The sequence below is a fragment of the Thalassophryne amazonica genome, chromosome 3, assembly GCF_902500255.1.
Source record: "Thalassophryne amazonica chromosome 3, fThaAma1.1, whole genome shotgun sequence".
Taxonomy (NCBI): Eukaryota; Metazoa; Chordata; class Actinopteri; order Batrachoidiformes; family Batrachoididae; genus Thalassophryne; species Thalassophryne amazonica.
The window spans coordinates 109,935,483-109,956,555 of NC_047105.1; the positions used below are offsets into that span (position 1 = coordinate 109,935,483).

The window sequence follows — 21,073 nt, forward strand, 5'->3', positions numbered from 1 at the left end:
CTCTTCTCTTGGCACCCTATCATAAGCTTTTTCTAAGTCCACAAACACACAATGTAACTCTTTCTGGCCTTCTCTGTATTTCTCTAACCGTATTCTCAGAGCAAACATTGCATCTGTAGTGCTCTTTCTCGGCATGAAACCATATTGCTGCTCACAGATCTTCACCTGTTTTCTAAGCCTAGCGTCTACTACTCTTTCCCATAACTTCATGCTGTGGCTGATCAACTTTATGCCTCTGTAGTTACTGCAGCTATGCACATCACCCTTATTCTTGAAAATAGGAACCAGCACACTTCGTCTCCACTCCTCAGGCATCCTCTCACTTTCCAAGATTTTATTAAACAATCTGGTTAGAAACTCTACTGCCATCTCTCCTGTCCTCACCATGGTAAAACAACTTGTACCCACCGCCAATGCTCCTGCTCTTACTTCCCTTCCACTTGGTCTCTTGCACACACAATACAAGGTCTGTCCATAAAGTATCGTACCTTTTTGTTTTTTTTTTAAACTATATGGATTTGATTCATATGTTTTCACGTCAGACAAGCTTGAACCCTTGTGCGCATGCGTGAGTTTTTCCACGCCTGTCGTTGACGTCATTCGCCTGTGAGCACGCCTTGTGGAAGGAGTGGTCCCGCCCCGTTGTCGGATTTTCATTGTCTGGAAATGGCGGAATGATATGGGGTTTTTTTCCAACAGAATTTTTTCAGAAGCTGTTAGAGACTGGCACCTGGAAACCATTCGAAAAATTTATCTGGCTTTCGGTGAAAATTTTACGGGCTTCACAGAGAATAAGGTCTGTTAGTACAGCTTTAAGGACCCCTTTAAGGATGCTCAGCGCGCCGCGCTCCGAGCTGCGATGACACGGCACAAGCCACTGGACCATTTCTAAACGGATGGCTCTGTGGATACGAGACCGTCGTGTGCTCTTTCTGTGGTTATCACAAGAGCTGGACATCAGCCATTTTCCGGCAGATTTCACTTTTAACAAGAGATTTTGTCATGGAAAGCCGCGCGGAGGCTTCGCGCGTAAAGACCGATTCGCTTTGGAAGCGAGACCAAGGAACACCTCCGTTTCGGCGTGTCAGTGGACAAGTTTGGACATGTCCAGCTCTCCACAATTTCACTGATACTTACTGGACTGGTAAGCATTGAAAGCCGAGATAGACATGTCCGGTGGCTTGTGCTGCGTCGTCGCAGCTCGGAGCGCGGTTCTCTGTGAAGCCTGTAAAATTTTCACCGAAAGCCAGATAATTTTTCGAATGGTTTCCAGGTGCCAGTCTCTAACAGCTTCTGAAAAAATTCTGATGGAAAAAAAGTCCAAATCATTCCGCCATTTCCAGACAATGAAAATTCGACGACGGGGCGGGACCACTCCTTCCACAAGGCGTGCTCACAGGCGAATGACGTCACCGACAGGCGTGGAAAAACTCATGCATGCGCACAAGGGTTCAAGCTTGTGTGACGTGAAAACATATGAATCAAATCCATATAGTTTAAAAAAAAAAATTAAAAGGTACGATACTTTATGGACAGACCTCGTATGTCTACCTTTCTCCTCTCCATCATATCAGTCAGCTCTCTCCCTTTACCAGTCATACTACCAACATTCAAAGTCCCCACTCTCATTTCCACCCTTCTAGTTTTCTTCTTCTCCCGCTGTTTGTGGAGACGTTCTCCTCCTGTTCTTCATCGTCTTCGCCCAGCAGTAGCCCAATTTCCACCGTCACCCTGTTGGGCAACAGCACTGGCGGAAGACCCGGTAGACGTTGTTAAATCAGGCTGCGACGGATCCAGTATGGAAATTCGACTCTTAATCTTCATAGTTGCGTTGGCTTGTTTTACGCCGGATGCCCTTCCTGATGCAACCCTCCTCATTTATCCGGGCTTGGGACCGAAACTCAGAATGTACTGGCTGCACACCCCATGTGGCTGAGTTAATTGTATGTACATCTTCTTAAATTTTATTTTTTGCTCTATGTAACACTTGCTTTGACAATGTAAACATGTTTCCCATGTCAATAAAGCTTCAATGAAATTGAGAGAGAGAGAGAGAGTATGTTTAAGAGCAGTATGATTCAAATTGCTGCTCATCTAATCTCCCAAAGTGACAGAAGTCCACCATAGTGCCATGGGGGAGGATGTTAGTCCATCTGTATATAAAAAAAAGAGGCTGGTCCTCTTCGTGGTTTCTTCACAAACATTTGCATCATAATCCCAATCTGTGGCCAGTACCGTGTGTGTGTGTGTGTGTGTGTGAGAGTGAGAGAGAGAGAGAAAGGGGGAAATAGAGAGTTGGAGCAAGGCAGAAGTAATGATAGAGACACAGGAGGGGGAGTGCACACACACACACACACAGAGAGGAGAGAGAGAGAGAGGTAGAGAGAGAGGAGAGGAGAGGACGAGAGATAGAGAGGAGAGAGAGAGAGAGAGAGAGAGAGAGCTTTTAAAGGATTTGGCTCTAATTTGTACGTAGACCCTCCCTGAGCTTTATTCCACCTTCTTTCATTCTGCAGTGATGCTGTAACTTCAAGCTTCATGAATCAGTGTCATTATAAACAAAAAATCTTAATTTATTTTTCCAGCACTGTTTCAGTCTGCTGTGTGACATGAGTGAGGATTTGTTATTTGTGATGACAGGAGAGAACTGCCTGCACATACAAACACCTTTTGGACTGGAATGACGGCTTGTTTGGAAGTTTTTGTGTAATGGATAAAATCAGGAACGGTTGCTGAAGGATGGGCAGGTAAGAAGTGCGGCTGCATGACAAACCTCTCTGACACACATCGCTTATCAAAATGCAGAAACCCTGCTGCAGATGTATACGCAACGCATCTTACATTCAAAGCTGCTTCTTTTTTCTTTCCTTTTTGTGCTTTTGATCATGAACATACCTTTTAAACTGACAAATTTTAAAGTTTTTTTTTTTTTTTTGCTTTTGCATGCAATTTTTTTTTATTTCCATTATAGTTCACATTTCAATAAATTACAATGAGGTCATAAGAAGAAAAGTGTTAAATTATTCCCAAATTCTTTACAGTGAGCTGACTGTTTTAGGGGTTCTGAGTGACTTCTCATTAATTACTGTGGTTTTAGTGAACGATGTGCAGACAACATAAACCAGTTCCAGCTTTTGGAGCATGAAATGTGATGGTTCACTGGATGTTTTCTTTTTTGAAAAATTTATATCGTTTTCCATCATCATCTCTCTCTGCTCTCAGAACTCCATGATACAAGCTTCACTGTTATGTGTCGACGCGGGTTGAGGAGCGGACCTGCGTCTGACGGAACCCAGCGCTAAAATAACCAGAAAGCGGTTCCAATAACAAAAACAATTTATTTATTCACCCTCTGGTGCATAATAAAGTGTAAAAACTAAAATAGCGTCATTATGGTGGAGTGAAGGCTGGCACGCTCTCCAGCGCCCAAAAGGATCGAAGCCCGGCACTTCTGGACTCACAATTACCGCCAAACACCCCCAGGTGGACACGACAAACCGACTCTCTGCTAAGGATAGAAGAGGTGAGGTAAGTCAGCAGTTACAACTAATATCCTTCAAAAGACACACACCATCAGCAACACATTCAGGTCTGTATTTTAAGCTTTATGCAAATGAGCAGCTTCTCACAACAGGTGGAGGATCACTTGTCCGCACGCCACAGCAGAGAGAAGCAAGCTGCACAATTCTCATCACAATTCAAATATACTGCGTAACAAAATACCAAGTTACTATCAACAAGTAGTCAAACAATTAATCACCTCTGATGTGTGCTGACGGCATGTGTCCCTCACCCTTCCTGCTTCACAGGCTCGATGTGTCAAACCCAGGCGCGGTCCTCAGCGTCTCACAAACGAACATCACAAGGTCGAGTTCCCGGCAATTCTGCTTGAATCACACATGACTTAAATGCAGAACGCCATCCAATTATCTGCTTCAGCTGAAAGTCTTTAAGGCTGCACGTGAGCACCATTCACAGGTGCTGCACATGATGTTGATGAGGGTGAAGGACTCTTCAGCCAGCACCATCTCCACAAACAAATCAGTTTTCATGCCACCTGGAGAGCAAAGAAAAGAAAAGAACACCAAAATGTCCAGCCACACCCCCCAACACACAACATTCACATTATTTAAAATGTTCTCTAAAGCCTTTTATTTTGTCTCCTTTCCCCATCAAATGGAAACAGTTAAGATTTAAGAAATGTACAGTTCTTACTGTAAGATACTCATCTTACAGTAAAACCTTTCACAGCTCTATTAGTACTGTCTGTGCTGTGCATACATATAATGCAGAAAAAAGTTGTGCACTTTAAAAACCACAAAAAAGTTAACATTCCAGGTCAGATCGTGAAGATTTAATGATGTTAAGTATGCTTTTAGGAATTCTGGAAAGTATTCACAGCGCTTCACTTTGTCCACATTTTGTTATGTTACAGCCTTATTCCAAAATGGATGAAATTAATTTTTTTTCCTCAAAATTGTACACACAGTACCCCATAATGACAATGTGAAAAAAGGGTTTGTCTTTTTTTGATTTTTGCTAATTTATTAAAAAATTTTAAAAACTAAGAAATCACATGTGTATAAGCATGCGTAGTCTTTGCCATGAAAAATTGAGCTCAGGTGCATCCTGTTTCCACTGATCATCCTTGAGTTGTTTCTACAGCTTAACTGGAGTCCACTGTGGTAATTCAGTTGATTGGACATGATTTGGAAAGACACACACACAGACACCTGTCTACATATGATGTCAGAGCACAAACTAAGCATGAAGTCAAAGGAATTGTCTGTAGACCTCCGAGACAGGATTGTCTCAAGACACAAATCTGGGGAAGGGTACAGAAACATTTATGCTGCTTTATAGGTTCCAATGAGCACAGTGGCCTCCATCATCTGTAAATGGAAGAAATTTGGATCCACCAGGATTCTTCCTAAAGCAGGCCACCCATCTTAACTGAGTGATCGAGGGAGAAGGGCCTTAGTCAGGGAGGTGACCAAGAACCCGATGGTCAATCTGTCAGAGCTCCAGCATTCCTCTATGCAGAGAGGAGAACCTTCCAGAAAGATAACCATCTCTGCAGCAATCCACCAATCAGTGGTGGGCACAGATAACCAAAAAATTAACTTTGATAACAGATAATAAGATAACTGAAAAGTTATCTTTGATAAAGCTAAACCAATAAACCGCCCAAAAATGTCGGAAGTTACAGATAATAACTGATAAATTCCGGTGTTCTCTATGGGACATCTGCAGTTACTAAAGAGCTGAAATTGATTTTTGACACAATTGCTTTTGAAAGCATAAAAGACCTAAAGAATAACCAAGAATGTTTGACTATGCTGCTCCCTGCAGGTAACAGCACAGACAAATCCTAGGAACACCCACAAAATCAATTCTTTACTAACCATAATAATTTTTCTTTCAACATTATGTCCCTGCTGGAAGCTCTTGTTTACCACAGCGCTCCCACCACAAAGGCATACAAAGAGCAACCATAAAGCCAGCTACCATTCAATTTCAACACTCCGGTCAGGCGGAGGTCTTGAAAAATAAAGTCATACTAACATGTTTTTTTAAAAAAATACTGATAGAATAACTCCATTAATGTCAATTCGGTCATTTGTACAAAGTTAAAATATAACATATATCTTTTAATGTTGAATAAGGCACTAATTCTGAGGTTTTGTAACAAACACAGACCGCAAAGCATTCTGGGTAAAAGTGCTAAACAGTGATTGGTTCAGTAATCCCTTATGTAAACCAACACGTTAATGTGACGTGTGTCGTGTGTTGGTTTAAAGAGAAATGTGCTTTTGTAAAATATTCCATTCTTATTTGTAAAAACAGGCATTTTTACGGAGCCCTGGAAGTGTCATCGCAATTGTATGTTTTAAAACTTTTATGATGTTGTAAAACGTGCACTCAATATTAGTAAGTAAGTAAGTAAATTTATTTATATGGTGCCTTTCACAGACATAAGGCCATGTACACACGTTGTCGGGTATTTGTAAAACCGAATATCTTACCCTTTCAGTTTGGGGAAAAAACTTCATCCACACTACGTCACTAAAAAAAAAAAAAAAATCCATCCACATCGAACCGTATAAATGTGTTGTAATTAGTCTGCCAAACCTTTGGATGGCGGTACTGATTAAAATTCTATCCAATCAGGAGCCTTATTCTCTTGTCGTCACTTCCACAAAAACTAAAAACATGGCGCCAACCTCGTTCGTGTGGACCGATAAGGAGTCGGAATTACTTCTAACCGTAGTTTTAGAATACAAAGTTAACAAATATATGCACACAAAAAGCGCCTGGACAATGGACAATACCAACACTTTGAGAGCAGCCAGGTACCCAGACGTTTAATACTGCCATGAACACTCCTGGCCAGTAGATGGCAGTAGCGGCCTTGAAAAAATGTCAAACAAAATTCCAGATAATCCTTGTCTGCTACATTTAAGATGTGTGGAATTTAACAAACGCAAATACACTAATGTCTATAAACCCAGAGAATATATTCACGAGAGTTTTAGGCACTAGAATTTAATGCTGTTATCTGTGGACCCTGAACAGAGTGTCTGAAATGCATTTGTCCTGTCGTGAACGTCTGAGATTACCTTATGCTACCCATAATGCATTGCTGCCTGGCACAGCATGTGCTCACAAAACCTTAAAAATTAGCACATTACTTTAAAACGAAAACATATATCTGATAGTTTCACTTTATAAACTTCAGACATGACAATAATTTTAAATAACTTGTCTAAAATGAGTGGTTAAAATTTGAACCATAAGTTAAACATGTATGCCTCTGGATGACTTGGTGACATTGGGAGTATATTAATATAGTGTTAAAGGAAATGACTTTTTTTGGTCACCAGTTCTCCTTTACTTACAGATGATAGAGTGGTTTCTGTTTGCAGAGAGTAGAACAACATTCCTATTAGGAAACTTTTAACAGGTAGGTCTCAACAGCTTCAACAGTTTTGAAAATGTTTTTCACTGTTTAGTTTAGTACGTTATCGGTCTAAAAGTTATCGGACGGTAGTTCATTGGAAGATAATTAGTCCGATGATGGTTTTAAAATTTATCTAAAAAGATAATCCGATAATGAAAACATTATCTTTGATAATTATCTGTTATCGGATTATCGGAAGTGTGCCCACCACTGCCACCAATCAGGCCTGTGTGGCAGAGTGGCCAGACGGAAGTCACTCCTTAGTAAAAGGCACATGGCAGCACACGTAGAGTTTGCCAAAAGGCACCTGAAGGACTCTCAGACCATGAAAGACAAAATTCTCTAGTCTGATGAAACAAAGATTAAACTCTCTGGTGTGAATGCCAGGAGTTATGTTTGTAGGAAACCAGGCACCATCCCTACAGTGAAGCATGGTGGTGGCAGCATCATGCTGTGGGGATGTTTTTCAGTGGCAGGAACTGGGAGACTATTCAGGGTTGAGGGAAAGATCAATGCTGCAATGTACAGAGACATCCTGGATGAAAACCTGCTCCAGAGCGCTCTTGACCAAAGATACCTATCTTTGGGCACCAAGCTGGCAAAATTTTGAGGAGCAAAAAAAAAAAAAATTAATTAATTAATTAATTAATTAATTAATTTACTCCATTTTGAAATAAGGTTGTAACTTAACAAAATGTGAAAAAGTGAAGTGCTGTGAATAGTGTGAATACTTTCTGGATGCACTTATGCCCCATATGCCCACACCGATGCTTTCTTTATTTGCCTTTTGTTGACACATGCACACAGAAAAAAAAAAAAAACATCTTTAAGAAATACAACAGTGTGGTATATCTTTCTGGAGCAGACAGTTCTCAAAAGGAGTGGCTGTGCAACAAGGAGACTGGTGAGGGAAGCCACCCTTTTCCTCTTTTCTCCTCTCTTTTCCCCTCCACCATACAGCTATGAGTCATTATGCAACAGACAGAAGTTGCACTATGCACAGTCTCACCAATCACAGCCACAGGATTCCATAAAGCCTTCAGAGATGTCTGAGTGTCTTGGTGACTTCCCTCACTAGTCTCCCAGTCTTGCAGTCAGTGCCTATGCCAGACAGATGTAGTTCCCAACACTGTCTGAGTTATTTTCATTAGTTACTTCATCCAAACCATCAACATGTCTATTAGACCCCATTCCTACCAGGCTGCTCAAGGAAGCCCTACCATTATTTAATGCTTCGATCTTAAATATGATCAATCTATCTTTATTAGTTGGCTATGTACCACAGGCTTTTAAGGTGGCAGTAATTAAACCATTACTTAAAAAGCCATCACTTGACCCAGCTATCTTAGCTAATTATAGGCCAATCTCCAACCTTCCTTTTCTCTCAAAAATTCTTGAAAGGGTAGTTGTTAAACAGCTAACTGATCATCTGCAGAGGAATGGTCTATTTGAAGAGTTTCAGTCAGGTTTTAGAATTCATCATAGTACAGAAACAGCATTAGTGAAGGTTACAAATGATCTTCTTATGGCCTCAGACAGTGGACTTATCTCTGTGCTTGATCTGTTAGACCTCAGTGCTGCTTTTGATACTGTTGACCATAAAATTTTATTACAGAGATTAGAGCATGCCATAGGTATTAAAGGCACTGCGCTGCGGTGGTTTGAATCATATTTATCTAATAGATTACAATTTGTTCATGTAAATGGGGAATCTTCTTCACAGACTAAGGTTAATTATGGAGTTCCACAAGGTTCTGTGCTAGGACCAATTTTATTCACTTTATACATGCTTCCCTTAGGCAGTATTATTAGACGGCATTGCTTAAATTTTCATTGTTACGCAGATGATACCCAGCTTTATCTATCCATGAAGCCAGAGGACACACACCAATTAGCTAAACTGCAGGATTGTCTTACAGACATAAAGACATGGATAACCTCTAATTTCCTGCTTTTAAACTCAGATAAAACTGAAGTTATTGTACTTGGCCCCACAAATCTTAGAAACATGGTGTCTAACCAGATCCTTACTCTGGATGGCATTACCCTGACCTCTCGTAATACTGTGAGAAATCTTGGAGTCATTTTTGATCAGGATATGTCATTCAAAGCGCATATTAAACAAATATGTAAGACTGCTTTTTTGCATTTGCGCAATATCTCTAAAATTAGAAAGGTCTTGTCTCAGAGTGATGCTGAAAAACTAATTCATGCATTTATTTCCTCTAGGCTGGACTATTGTAATTCATTATTATCAGGTTGTCCTAAAAGTTCCCTGAAAAGCCTTCAGTTAATTCAAAATGCTGCAGCTAGAGTACTGACAGGGACTAGAAGGAGAGAACATATCTCACCCATATTGGCCTCTCTTCATTGGCTTCCTGTTAATTCTAGAATATAATTTAAAATTCTTCTTCTTACTTATAAGGTTTTGAATAGTCAGGTCCCTTCTTATCTTAGGGACCTCATAGTACCATATCACCCCAATAGAGCGCTTCGCTCTCAGAATGCAGGCTTACTTGTAGTTCCTAGGGTTTGTAAGAGTAGAATGGGAGGCAGAGCCTTCAGCTTTCAGGCTCCTCTCCTGTGGAACCAGCTCCCAATTCGGATCAGGGAGACAGACACCCTCTCTACTTTTAAGATTAGGCTTAAAACTTTCCTTTTTGCTAAAGCTTATAGTTAGGGCTGGATCAGGTGACCCTGAACCATCCCTTAGTTATGCTGCTATAGACTTAGACTGCTGGGGGGTTCCCATAATGCATTGAGTGTTTCTTTCTCTTTTTGCTCTGTATGCACCACTCTGCATTTAATCATTAGTGATTGATCTCTGCTCTCTTCCACAGCATGTCTTTTTCCCGGTTCTCTCCCTCAGCCCCAACCAGTCCCAGCAGAAGACTGCCCCTCCCTGAGCCTGGTTCTGCTGGAGGTTTCTTCCTGTTAAAAGGGAGTTTTTCCTTCCCACTGTTGCCAAGTGCTTGCTCACAGGGGGTCGTTTTGACCGTTGGGGTTTTTCCGTAATTATTGTATGGCTTTGCCTTACAATATAAAGCGCCTTGGGGCAACTGTTTGTTGTGATTTGGTGCTATATAAATAAAATTAATTTGATTTGATTTGATTTGACTGCTCCTCAACCCATGACCTGCACATTTTCCATCTCTCCCTGCTTTGCCAACTACTGATTGGCTCCTTCAGCTGACTGTTAGCTCATGATTGGCTGAGCATGCTAAATGAGCTAATAAGCTATTGGCAGAGGAAGGAGCGATAGAAAATCTGAGGACCAGGATTGGGGACCAACACGATTTGTATTTCTTAATGATTAATGGAAATAAAATCCAAGATGTATTTGGTGACCTGAAAATGGTCATGTGTCCATCTCCTGAGTTGTCTAAAGAAAACTGGCCCTGAAAGTGATGCTTTAATTGTTTTATTGTCATTTTTAGGAGTTTCAAAGCAAAGTGAGCAAATACTTTTGCTGTGTGTTTCAAATGTCAGAGAAGATGATGGGATGTGAATCAGTGAGATCTTTTCTGGCTGTGTCCAGGTGTCAGAGGTAGATGGGCTGTCAGTACCTCCACTGCTCATCGTCATGGCCTTACCATTCCATCCATCCGATCAGCGGCGCTGGTACAGTGCAACTGCATCCCGGTGGATGTCTGGGTTTCTGTGGGTCCTGCTCCTCTGCATCGATCCGGGTTCATTGTCACAGCAGAACACTCAGCCCCAATCCATCAAAATAGAAGGCGATATCACCCTGGGAGGACTGTTTCCAGTGCATTCACGGGGCCCTGCTGGGGTTCCCTGTGGCGAGATCAAAAAAGAAAAAGGGATCCATCGATTAGAGGCAATGCTGTACGCTTTGGACCAGATCAACAACGACCCAGACCTGCTGCCCAACATCACCCTCGGGGCACGGATCCTGGACACCTGCTCCAGGGACACCTATGCTCTGGAGCAGTCGCTCACATTTGTCCAAGCTCTTATCCAGAAAGACAACTCGGATGTGCGTTGCTCAAATGGAGAACCTCCTATCATCCCCAAACCAGAGCGGGTGGTTGGAGTGATCGGGGCGTCTGGTAGCGCCGTGTCCATCATGGTGGCAAATGTTCTCAGACTGTTTGCGGTGAGAAATCTCCAAACATCAGTTTTTTTGTGGCCATTTTCACAATCCATACACACGTATAAAAGAAGGCTCACTTCCTTTGTTGACGTGGATCCACATTAAAGGATTACTGCTTGAAAAATTGTATGTAAAACATTCAGAAAAAAGGAAATGGAGACATGATGTGTCACATCTCAGTGAGTACCCTGTAAAATAGATAGATAGATATATAGATAGATAGATAGCTAGATAGATAGATAAAGTATTTATATAATTAAATATTATACATATAATGAGGACAAACATGAAATTTGATGAGCTTTGATGCACCAAATTAATCTTAAAAGCAACTTTATTTTACTTTTGTAATGTCAGCACGGTGGCTTAGTGGTTAGCACTGTTGCCTCACAGTGAGAAGGTTGTGGGTTCAATTCCCATGGCCTTTCTGTGTGGAGTTTGCATGTTCTCCCCGTGTTTGCGTGGGTTTCCTCCAGGTGCTCCGGTTTCCTCCCACATCCAAAGACATGTGGGTTAGGTGGATTGGAATCTTTAAAATTGTCCATAGGTGTGTGTGTGTGTGTCTGTGTTTGTTTGTGTATGTGTGGCCCTGCGACAGACTAGCGTCCTGTCCTGGGTGTACCCCGCCTCGCGCTCTATGACTGCTGGGATAGGCTCCAGCCCCCCGCGACCCTTAATTGGACTTAGCGGTAGAAGATGGATGGATGGGTGGATGTCATATTAACATGTCTCTCACCTGCTGGATGGTGTGTGGATGCTGAATTGATGATGGATTAGGATCATGTGTGGTTGTCAGTGAGACAAAACTGTTTCTGCACAGAAATGAACTAAATCAGAGTCACCAGCTGTTACTTGCTGTTTCACGGTAGTCTCATTCTAAAAATACAAATTCCACAGTAATACCTGCACACAACCCAGCAGAAAGTGTTTTGTATTAATACTTCCACAAAAGAAATAGAGAGCAAAGATGATGGTTGAGCAAGATACATGCATTTACATGGATTTCATGTGACACAGAGAGAGAGAGAGAGAAAGAGAGAGAGGGAGGTAGAGAGGGAAAACTGGCACCATAAAGATATTTACTATGTCAGAGACACAAACCATTATTTTGCGATTGTTTAACAGAGGTTACATTCTAAAATAGAGATAACAGTCACAAGTCCACACAACCCTGCAGAAAGGATTTTGTGTGACTGTAGCCAAAGCAGATACCTCTTCCTTCACTTTCCGTCTCTATCAACATACAGGTAGGTGTGCTTATGATGTCACATGCAGCTTGAAATTATTCTTGTCAGTTTCTTTCACTGTCAAAGTTTAGGTCTGTATTTTATTTTCTGCTTGTCAGACACACTATTGTCAGCATGTGTCTGAACACACATTTGACCATTATAATTCATTTCTTGCTGAATATGGGAACATCCTGTGGGGTGTTGGAGATGCATCAGGCCTGTGGTGAGAACTTTGATGCATGTTGTGAATTTAAGGATCAATCTTGCATCAATACAATTACTGACTTCCTAAGCATTCTATTTGACTGGGACTCAAAACTTCACCTTCTGGTTGTTCAGCTGTTGTGATCTCTGGATTACACGTGGTTGTTTTGCTGCAGTTTTTCTGTTATTGAATGAGGTGACAATTTTGTGTTGTGCTATGCTCTGTTTTGTTAGTATGGCCACAGTAGATGGTCACCCCACTGACTCTGCTTGTGGTTTCTTCCTATAATCAAAAAACACCTAATGGAGTTTTTGTTGACCACTGTCACCAGTGTGCTTGGTTATGGATTTGGTGAAGGTTTTGACCTTGCTCGTTAGATCTGTTCAAAATATCAAATGTTCCAAAATCTTTTGGGCCACATGTTGTTCTTGTTCCACTAATAAAATAAAAGATCTGTGCCAAATTTTATTGTAATCGGACACTGTTTAGGGGTCCCCCACAAAGCAACAATTTTCCCCAAACACAAAATGTAGTAATCCAGTAATTCCAGTAACTGTTCTCCTCTGGGTGACCAATCAGCCACCACTTTTTGCAATTAGAAGCCATCACATGTACCTGTAAAAGAAAAATAATGTCATCAGAGGCCCTGTCCCAATACCCGCACTTCCACCCTTGTGCCCCTCAAATGCGCGTTCGTTGAGGACAAAATGTTTATTTTCTACCTAATAATATTCCACTCATTGATAGGCTTCATTGTAATGAGACAATGGCTGTTATTCATTCGACCTGTCAGTGGTCACAATGTTATGGCTGATTGGTGTAGTGCACACTGGCCCACTGAATGTGTCAACTCAGTACATACTGTACCTGCTGCTATTTTCTTGTAGAAAACTGAACTCCCAGTGGGAATACTTTAATTTGATCATTGTAGATTAATGACACATATCATGTCATTGCTGTTGTGTTGAGACAGACACAATGTACTTTACAGGTCTATAATTAAATTATTTGAGTTAACAGTTAACATTTAATAGGATTGTGTCTTAATTAGTCAATCAATCTCATGGTGCACAGACAGATTTTGTTTTAGACTGTTGATCTATAACAGCTGATTCCACCGCTTACCTTGATGACTGGACACTCAGATTGAGTAAATCCTGCATTATTTCACACTCATAGCAACATACAGCCAGAATACTTTCAGTATCTATCAAAAAATAGTCTTGCACTGAACAAATTAGCCAAATATTTGATACCATTTTCATACTGGTTGCTACTTGTAGCTTTGCTGTTCATGATGTGAACTAAGAGCCAACGCTGCAGCCTGCACAGAGGGCAGATGTTAACTATAGGATTATGGATGCCAACCTCAGCTAAGCCCCTCTCAGCAGCTCAGGACCCTTGTCTGAAAATAGACCATCACAGCAGCAGGATGACATTAGTTCTAGGCTAACAGCAACTTGTGGCCTGGCAGGTGTAGCGTAGCATTAACTTCTCTCTGGACTGCAGATGTTCTAGAGGAGATGTTTCATTATCTGCCACACACGTGATTATTATAGTCTTTGTCCATCGCATAAAACAAGCACAAACTTTGCACCCATGCCTGGGCCATTTTATATAATCAGTAGTCTATTGGTAATCTGATTAATGAGTTGCATTAGTTTCATGTTTTATGATGCAGCTGAAGTTGGTAGGTTGCATGAATTTCACTAGAGCCAACCACTGCCTTTGTTGAACATTACTAATGGCATCACCAGTAGCATTTAAGAATGTACATGGTTGACTAACTTTTGCCTTCATTGCCCGTTTTCTATACAGCAACTGTTCAAACTGAATGGACCATTACTTTTAAAATTTTAAGTCTCCTGCTGCAAGTAAATAGACACGGTGGCCATTAAGGTCAGGGGAACTTTAGACCATTTTGTTTGAATTTTTTTAACCACACTAAACATTGTACAGAGACCACATCTCCACTAACATAACAAAACGAACCCAACTCTTTCTCCCAACTCAATTTCCATCTTCTTTCTCTTAAAAAAAATACTGTATTGTAATGTGTTCTGTGTTCTTAGACTGTTCAGTGCTTACATATTTAACATCTGCATTACGTATGTTGTCTCTCACTCTGTTGCTCCACTCTCAGGGTGACTCCTGCTAGCCTCCGCAACACATGGACTGGCAGTTTCCATAACAACCAGACCATGCAGTAGATACCTTTGTCAATGAGGAAAGGTTTACAGACCTTGACATCATGGACAATGCCATGATCTTACTGGAATCAAAGGACGCCGTTTTTGTAGCACTTGAGAAGATGAACAATGAATCAGAGTGCCTGGACTTGAGATTGTTCTGGATCATGACTAAGGTCTAGGCTTTCAATGACTTCCTGGACTTAGCCATCAGAAATGTATCTGTATGTGGTAAAAGTGCTGAATTTGTAGAGACATTCACTTATCTTGGCAGTGAATCTTTGGTCTTTGAGATCGAGAGATGCCTGGAAAGAGCTTATGTCATTGGAAAGAGGTATTTGGCAATGCTGATGTTTTTGCTGGAGAGAGAAGGTCCAAGTCTTAAGGTTCCAGGTGATGTCTGTCATACCGAGTATGGTTGTGAGAACTAGCTGTTAAACAGTGACAAAAGGTGATGCCTGGATGTCTTTGGTATGAGATGAGTTTAAAAGATCCTTGGGTACCACTGGAATCACTTTGCGTCAAACAAGCAGTTACTTACGGTGACTCAGATGAGGAGTATCAGTGACATTGTGAAAGAGCATCAGTCAGCTAGGATATTTTGGACATGTGGCATGGTTTCTCGGTGCATGATCCAGCATCCAGGTGCCTACATGTTGAGCATCCCAGGGATGGGAAAACCTTAATGTAAGGAGATGCCCCTGTTTCACATGGCTGCAGCAAGTGGATTTTTACCTTCGAGTTGTGATGATGGGTCATCATGTCTTTTACTGACAAACTGGAGCTCCTTCACCCAGCTTTGCTCCTCAGTGTCACAGCCTTGGAAATTGGACAGTGTGTACCATAGTGCTTTGCGTTTTATCACTGGTTGTGGAACCCGTATTCACCACTGTACACTGTATTCTACAGCCGAGTATCCATCTCTGTCTGCTCGTAGATTGTCACACTGGTTTTTATTTGTCTATAAATGTATTCTTGGGCTCCTGCCATCTTATCTGTGTGTATCTATGTTTAAAAATCAACCATCCTACGGCCTACGTTCCCAACAAACATTTCAGATGTCAGTTCCTCAGGTGAGAACTGAACTGGGAAAAACTGCTTTCAGATATGCTGCCCCCGCTTCTTGGAACAAACTCCAAAAGGATCTGAAATTAACAGATCCTGTGACTTTGGGTGAATTTAAATCTCTTTTGAAGGAACGTGAAACTAACACTATTGGACATTGTGACTGCTTCTAGTACATGCTGAATTTCACTGTGGTTTTTAATGGTCTTAATGGTTTTAATTGTTTTACTCTTGTGTGAAATTGTGTTTGATTGTTGTCTTGTCTCATCGCTGTAACAATGTTTTGGCTGCTGTCTTGGCCAGGTCACTCTTGGAAAAGAGATGTCAATCTCAATGAGTTTTTTACCTGGGTAAATAAAGGAAATGAATGAAATGAATGTCTGAAATTCGTTCCCCATAAACAGATGAGGTAAATGGGAATTCCTTGACTGCATGTGAGACTGATCTGCTTGCCTCACATATAATAAGCAACCAAACAAACCAATAAATAAATAAAATGTGACACACACACACACACCCCTATACAGTGCACCTGGAAAGTATTCAGAGCGCTTCACTTTTTCCACATCTTATGTTCCAGCTTTATTCCAAAATGGAATAAATTCATTTTTCCCCTCAAAATTCTCACAACACCCCATAATGACAACGTGAAATTTTTTTATTTTTTTTTATTTTTGCAAATTTAACAAAAATAAAAAAAAACCTATGAAATCACATGCACATAATTATTCACAGCCTTTGCTCAGTACTGTGTTGATGCACCTTTGGCAGAAATCACAACCTTGTCTTGTTGAACATGACGCCACAATCTTGGTGCACCTATCTTTAGACAGTTTTGTCCATTCCTTTTTGCAGCACCTCTCAAGGTCCATCAGGTTGGATGGGGAGTGTCGGTGCACAGACATTTTCAGATCTCTCCAGAGATGTTCAATCAGATTCAGGTCTGGGCTCTGGCTAGGCCACTCAAGGACATTCACAGAGTTGTCCTGAAGCCACTCCTTTGATTTCTTGGCTGTGTGCTTAGGGTCACTGTGTTGCTGAAAGATGAACCTTCGCCCAAAACTGAGGTCAAGAGCGCTCTGGAGCAGGTTTTCATCCATGGTGTCTCTGTACTTTGCTGCATTCATCTTTCCCTCAATCCTGACTAGTCTCCCAGTTCCTGCTGCTGAAAAACTTCCCCCACAGCATGATGCTGCCACCATTATGCTTCACTGTAGGGATGGTGCCTAGTTTTCTCCAAACATGACTCCTGGCATTCACGCCAAAGAGTTCAATCTTTGCCGCATCAGACCAGAGAATTTTGTTTCTCATGGTCTGAGAGTCCTTCAGGTGCCTTTTGGCAAAGTCCAGGTGGTCTGCCATGTGCCTTTTACTAAGGAGTGGCTTCCATCTCGCCACTCTACCATACAGACCTGATTGGTGGACTGCTGCAGAGATGGTTGCGCTTCTGTTAGATTCTTCTCTCTCCACAGAGGAATGCTGGAGCTCTGACAGTGACCACCAGGTTCTTGGTCACCTCGATGACTAAGGCCCTTCTCCCTCGATCGCTCAGTTTAGACAGGCGGCCAGCTCTAGGAAGAGTCCTGGTGGATCGGAACTTCTTCCATTTATGGATGATAGAGGCCTTTGCACTCATTGGGACCTTCGAAGCAGCTGAAATGTTTCTGTACCCTTCCCCAGTTTTGTGCCTCAAGACAATCCTGTGTCAGAGGTCTACAGATAATTCCTTTGACTTCATGCTTGGTTTGTGCTCTAACATGTGCTGTCAAGTGTGGGACCTTATATGTCAGGGGTATTCAGCTTGTTCCAGAAGAGCTGAGAGGATGCAGGTTTTCTTTGCAACCACTGACTCCACCGTGTGATTTCACAGATTAACGTCACTTTGAGCAGATGGAATCAGTTAATCAGTGAAATCATTTGGCTGAGTCTGGTTGCAAAGAAAACCTGCACCCTCTCAGCCCTTCAGCAACAAGCTGAATACCCTGACATATAAGGTCCCATAACTGTGGGACCTTACGTATGTGTAGACAGGTGTGTGCCTTTCCAAATGATGCCTAATCAACTGAATTTACCACAGCTGGACTCCAGTTAAGCTGAAGAAACATCTCAAGGGATGATTAGTGGAAACAGGATCCACCTGAGCTAAATTTTGAGCTTCATGGCAAAGGCTGTGAATACTTACGTACATGTGATTTCTTTTTTCTTTTTTTAAATTTATAATAAATTTACAAAAAAAAATTTCACATTGTCATTATGGGGTATTGTGTATAGAATTTTGAGGGGAAAAATGAATTTCATCCATTTTGGAATAACACTGTAAGATAACAAAACATGGAAAAAGTGAAGTGCTGTGAATACTTTCTGGATGCACCGCACATGCACAAATGCACAAAGTCTGAATATCTTTCATTTTAGGTCTTCAAAAATCATTCATTAGGGACACCTGCATGTGTGCTTCATAATACACACATCTACCCATCAAAGGGCAGCAACAACATTGTAAGCATGGTCAAAAATATTCAGTTGTTTAAGAGGCTCTTGCTTGCCTCTACTGGTGGTTGGCTCTCACTGTGGTATTGTATCACTTCCTGTTCCGGAGCACAGCGGTGTTTTGCTGTATCTGTTAGCTGTTTATTCTGCGCAGTTAGATTGATCTAGTTAACTAGATAACGATTTGTTTCACAGTGTAATCTTCACGTGCATTAACTAAAGCACTCCCGCCGGTATTTGGTTAGACTCTCTCTCTCCGATTGTTCTGTCTGAGTTATTTTCATTAGTTACTTCCTCCAAACCATCAACATGTCTATTAGACCCCATTCCTACCAGGCTGCTCAAGGAAGCCCTACCATTAATTAATGCTTCGATCTTAAATATGATCAATCTATCTTTATTAGTTGGCTATGTACCACAGGCTTTTAAGATGGCAGTTATTAAACCATTACTTAAAAAGCCATCACTTGACCCAGCTATCTTAGCTAATTATAGGCCAATCTCCAACCTTCCTTTTCTCTCAAAAATTCTTGAAAGGGTAGTTGTAAAACAGCTAACTGATCATCTGCAGAGGAATGGTCTATTTGAAGAGTTTCAGTCAGGTTTTAGAATTCATCATAGTACAGAAACAGCATTAGTGAAGGTTACAAATGATCTTCTTATGGCCTCAGACAGTGGACTCATCTCTGTGCTTGTTCTGTTAGACCTCAGTGCTGCTTTTGATACTGTTGACCATAAAATTTTATTACAGAGATTAGAGCATGCCATAGGTATTAAAGGCACTAAGCTGCGGTGGTTTGAATCATATTTATCTAATAGATTACAATTTGTTTATGTAAATGGGGAATCTTCTTCACAGACTAAGGTTAATTATGGAGTTCCACAAGGTTCTGTGCTAGGACCAATTTTATTCACTTTATACGTTTCCCTTAGGCAGTATTATTAGACGGCATTGCTTAAATTTTCATTGTTACGCAGATGATACCCAGCTTTATCTATCCATGAAGCCAGAGGACACACACCAATTAGCTAAACTGCAGGATTGTCTTACAGACATAAAGACATGGATGACCTCTAATTTCTTGCTTTTAAACTCAGATAAAACTGAAGTTATTGTACTTGGCCCCACAAATCTTAGAAACATGCTGTCTAACCAGATCCTTACTCTGGATGGCATTACCCTGACCTCTAGTAATACTGTGAGAAATCTTGGAGTCATTTTTGATCAGGATATGTCATTCAATGCGCATATTAAACAAATATGTAGGACTGCTTTTTTGCATTTGCGCAAGATCTCTAAAATTAGAAAGGTCTTGTCTCAGAGTGATGCTGAAAAACTAATTCATGCATTTATTTCCTCTAGGCTGGACTATTGTAATTCATTATTATCAGGTTGTCCTAAAAGTTCCCTGAAAAGCCTTCAGTTAATTCAAAATGCTGCAGCTAGAGTGCTAACAGGGACTAGAAGGAGAGAGCATATCTCACCCATATTGGCCTCTCTTCATTGGCTTCCTGTTAATTCTAGAATAGAATTTAAAATTCTTCTTCTTACTTATAAGGTTTTGAATAATCAGGTCCCATCTTATCTTAGGGACCTCATAGTACCATATCACCCCAATAGAGCGCTTCGCTCTCAGAATGCAGGCTTACTTGTAGTTCCTAGTGTTTGTAAGAGTAGAATGGGAGGCAGAGCCTTCAGCTTTCAGGCTCCTCTCCTGTGGAACCAGCTCCCAATTTGGATCAGGGAGACAGACACCCTCTCTACTTTTAAGATTAGGCTTAAAACTTTCCTTTTTGCTAAAGCTTATAGTTAGGGCTGGATCAGGTGACCCTGAACCATCCCTTAGTTATGCTGCTATAGACTGCTGGGGGGTTCCCATGATGCACTGAGTGTTTCTTTCTCTTTTTGCTCTGTATGCACCACTCTGCATTTAATCATTAGTGATTGATCTCTGCTCCCCTCCACAGCATGTCTTTTTCCTGGTTCTCTCCCTCAGCCCCAACCAGTCCCAGCAGAAGACTGCCCCTCCCTGAGCCTGGTTCTGCTGGAGGTTTCTTCCTGTTAAAAGGGAGTTTTTCCTTCCCACTGTTGCCAAGTGCTTGCTCACAGGGGGTCGTTTTGACCATTGGGGTTTTTCCGTAAATATTGTATGGCCTTGCCTTACAATATAAAGCGCCTTGGGGCAACTGTTTGTTGTGATTTGGCGCTATATAAATAAAATTGATTTGATTTGATTTGATTTAAATATAATATTTTATTATACATTGCTAACTTAGTTTCTGGACAGTCTGAGGTGCAACTGAATGGCATCTGAACGGCGCTGAAACATAATGTCCCAGAGAGGTGTCTATTGGATTTAGTTCAGGTGAGTGTAGGGGATAGTCAGTGGTATCAATTCCTTCATCCTGCAGGAACTGCCTGCATATTCTCGCCACATGAAGCTGGGCATTGTCATTATCTCCAGATCCTTTCATGCCTGTCACATGTGCTCAGGTTGAACCTGCTCTCATCTGTGAAACGCATAGGGAGCCAGTGGCGGACCTGCTAATTTTGGTGTTCTATTGCAAATGCCAAAGCAGCTGAAACTGATTAACAACCCCCTCTGCTACTTAACGCATCAGATGAATATTCCATAAGTTGAATTGACTTGACGCTATATATAGGATGTCTAAAAAAAAATGTACCCAAAAGTACTCTGAAATATGAATACCAGGAAATGGTTTTACTGGGAAATAATGGTGTTTTTCTCAATTCAGGAACCCTAAAGTTTGTTCTCCAACACATTAAAGTCCAGGAAAAATGCTGCAGTTGACCCTAAT

At 41.3% G+C, this 21,073-nt stretch overlaps 1 protein-coding gene across 1 annotated transcript in view; it reads left to right on the forward strand.

Moving 5' to 3' along the window:
- Window positions 1–10,504: 10,504 nt before the first annotated feature.
- The window catches only part of grm6b (glutamate receptor, metabotropic 6b), a 78,961-nt gene continuing 68,392 nt past the window's right edge, over window positions 10,505–21,073 (forward strand). Inside the window, exon 1 of the mRNA XM_034167299.1 lies at window positions 10,505–11,078. Within this exon, the coding sequence (XP_034023190.1) occupies window positions 10,545–11,078 (534 nt within the window). The 5' untranslated portion in view covers window positions 10,505–10,544. The remainder of the gene's footprint in view (window positions 11,079–21,073) is intronic.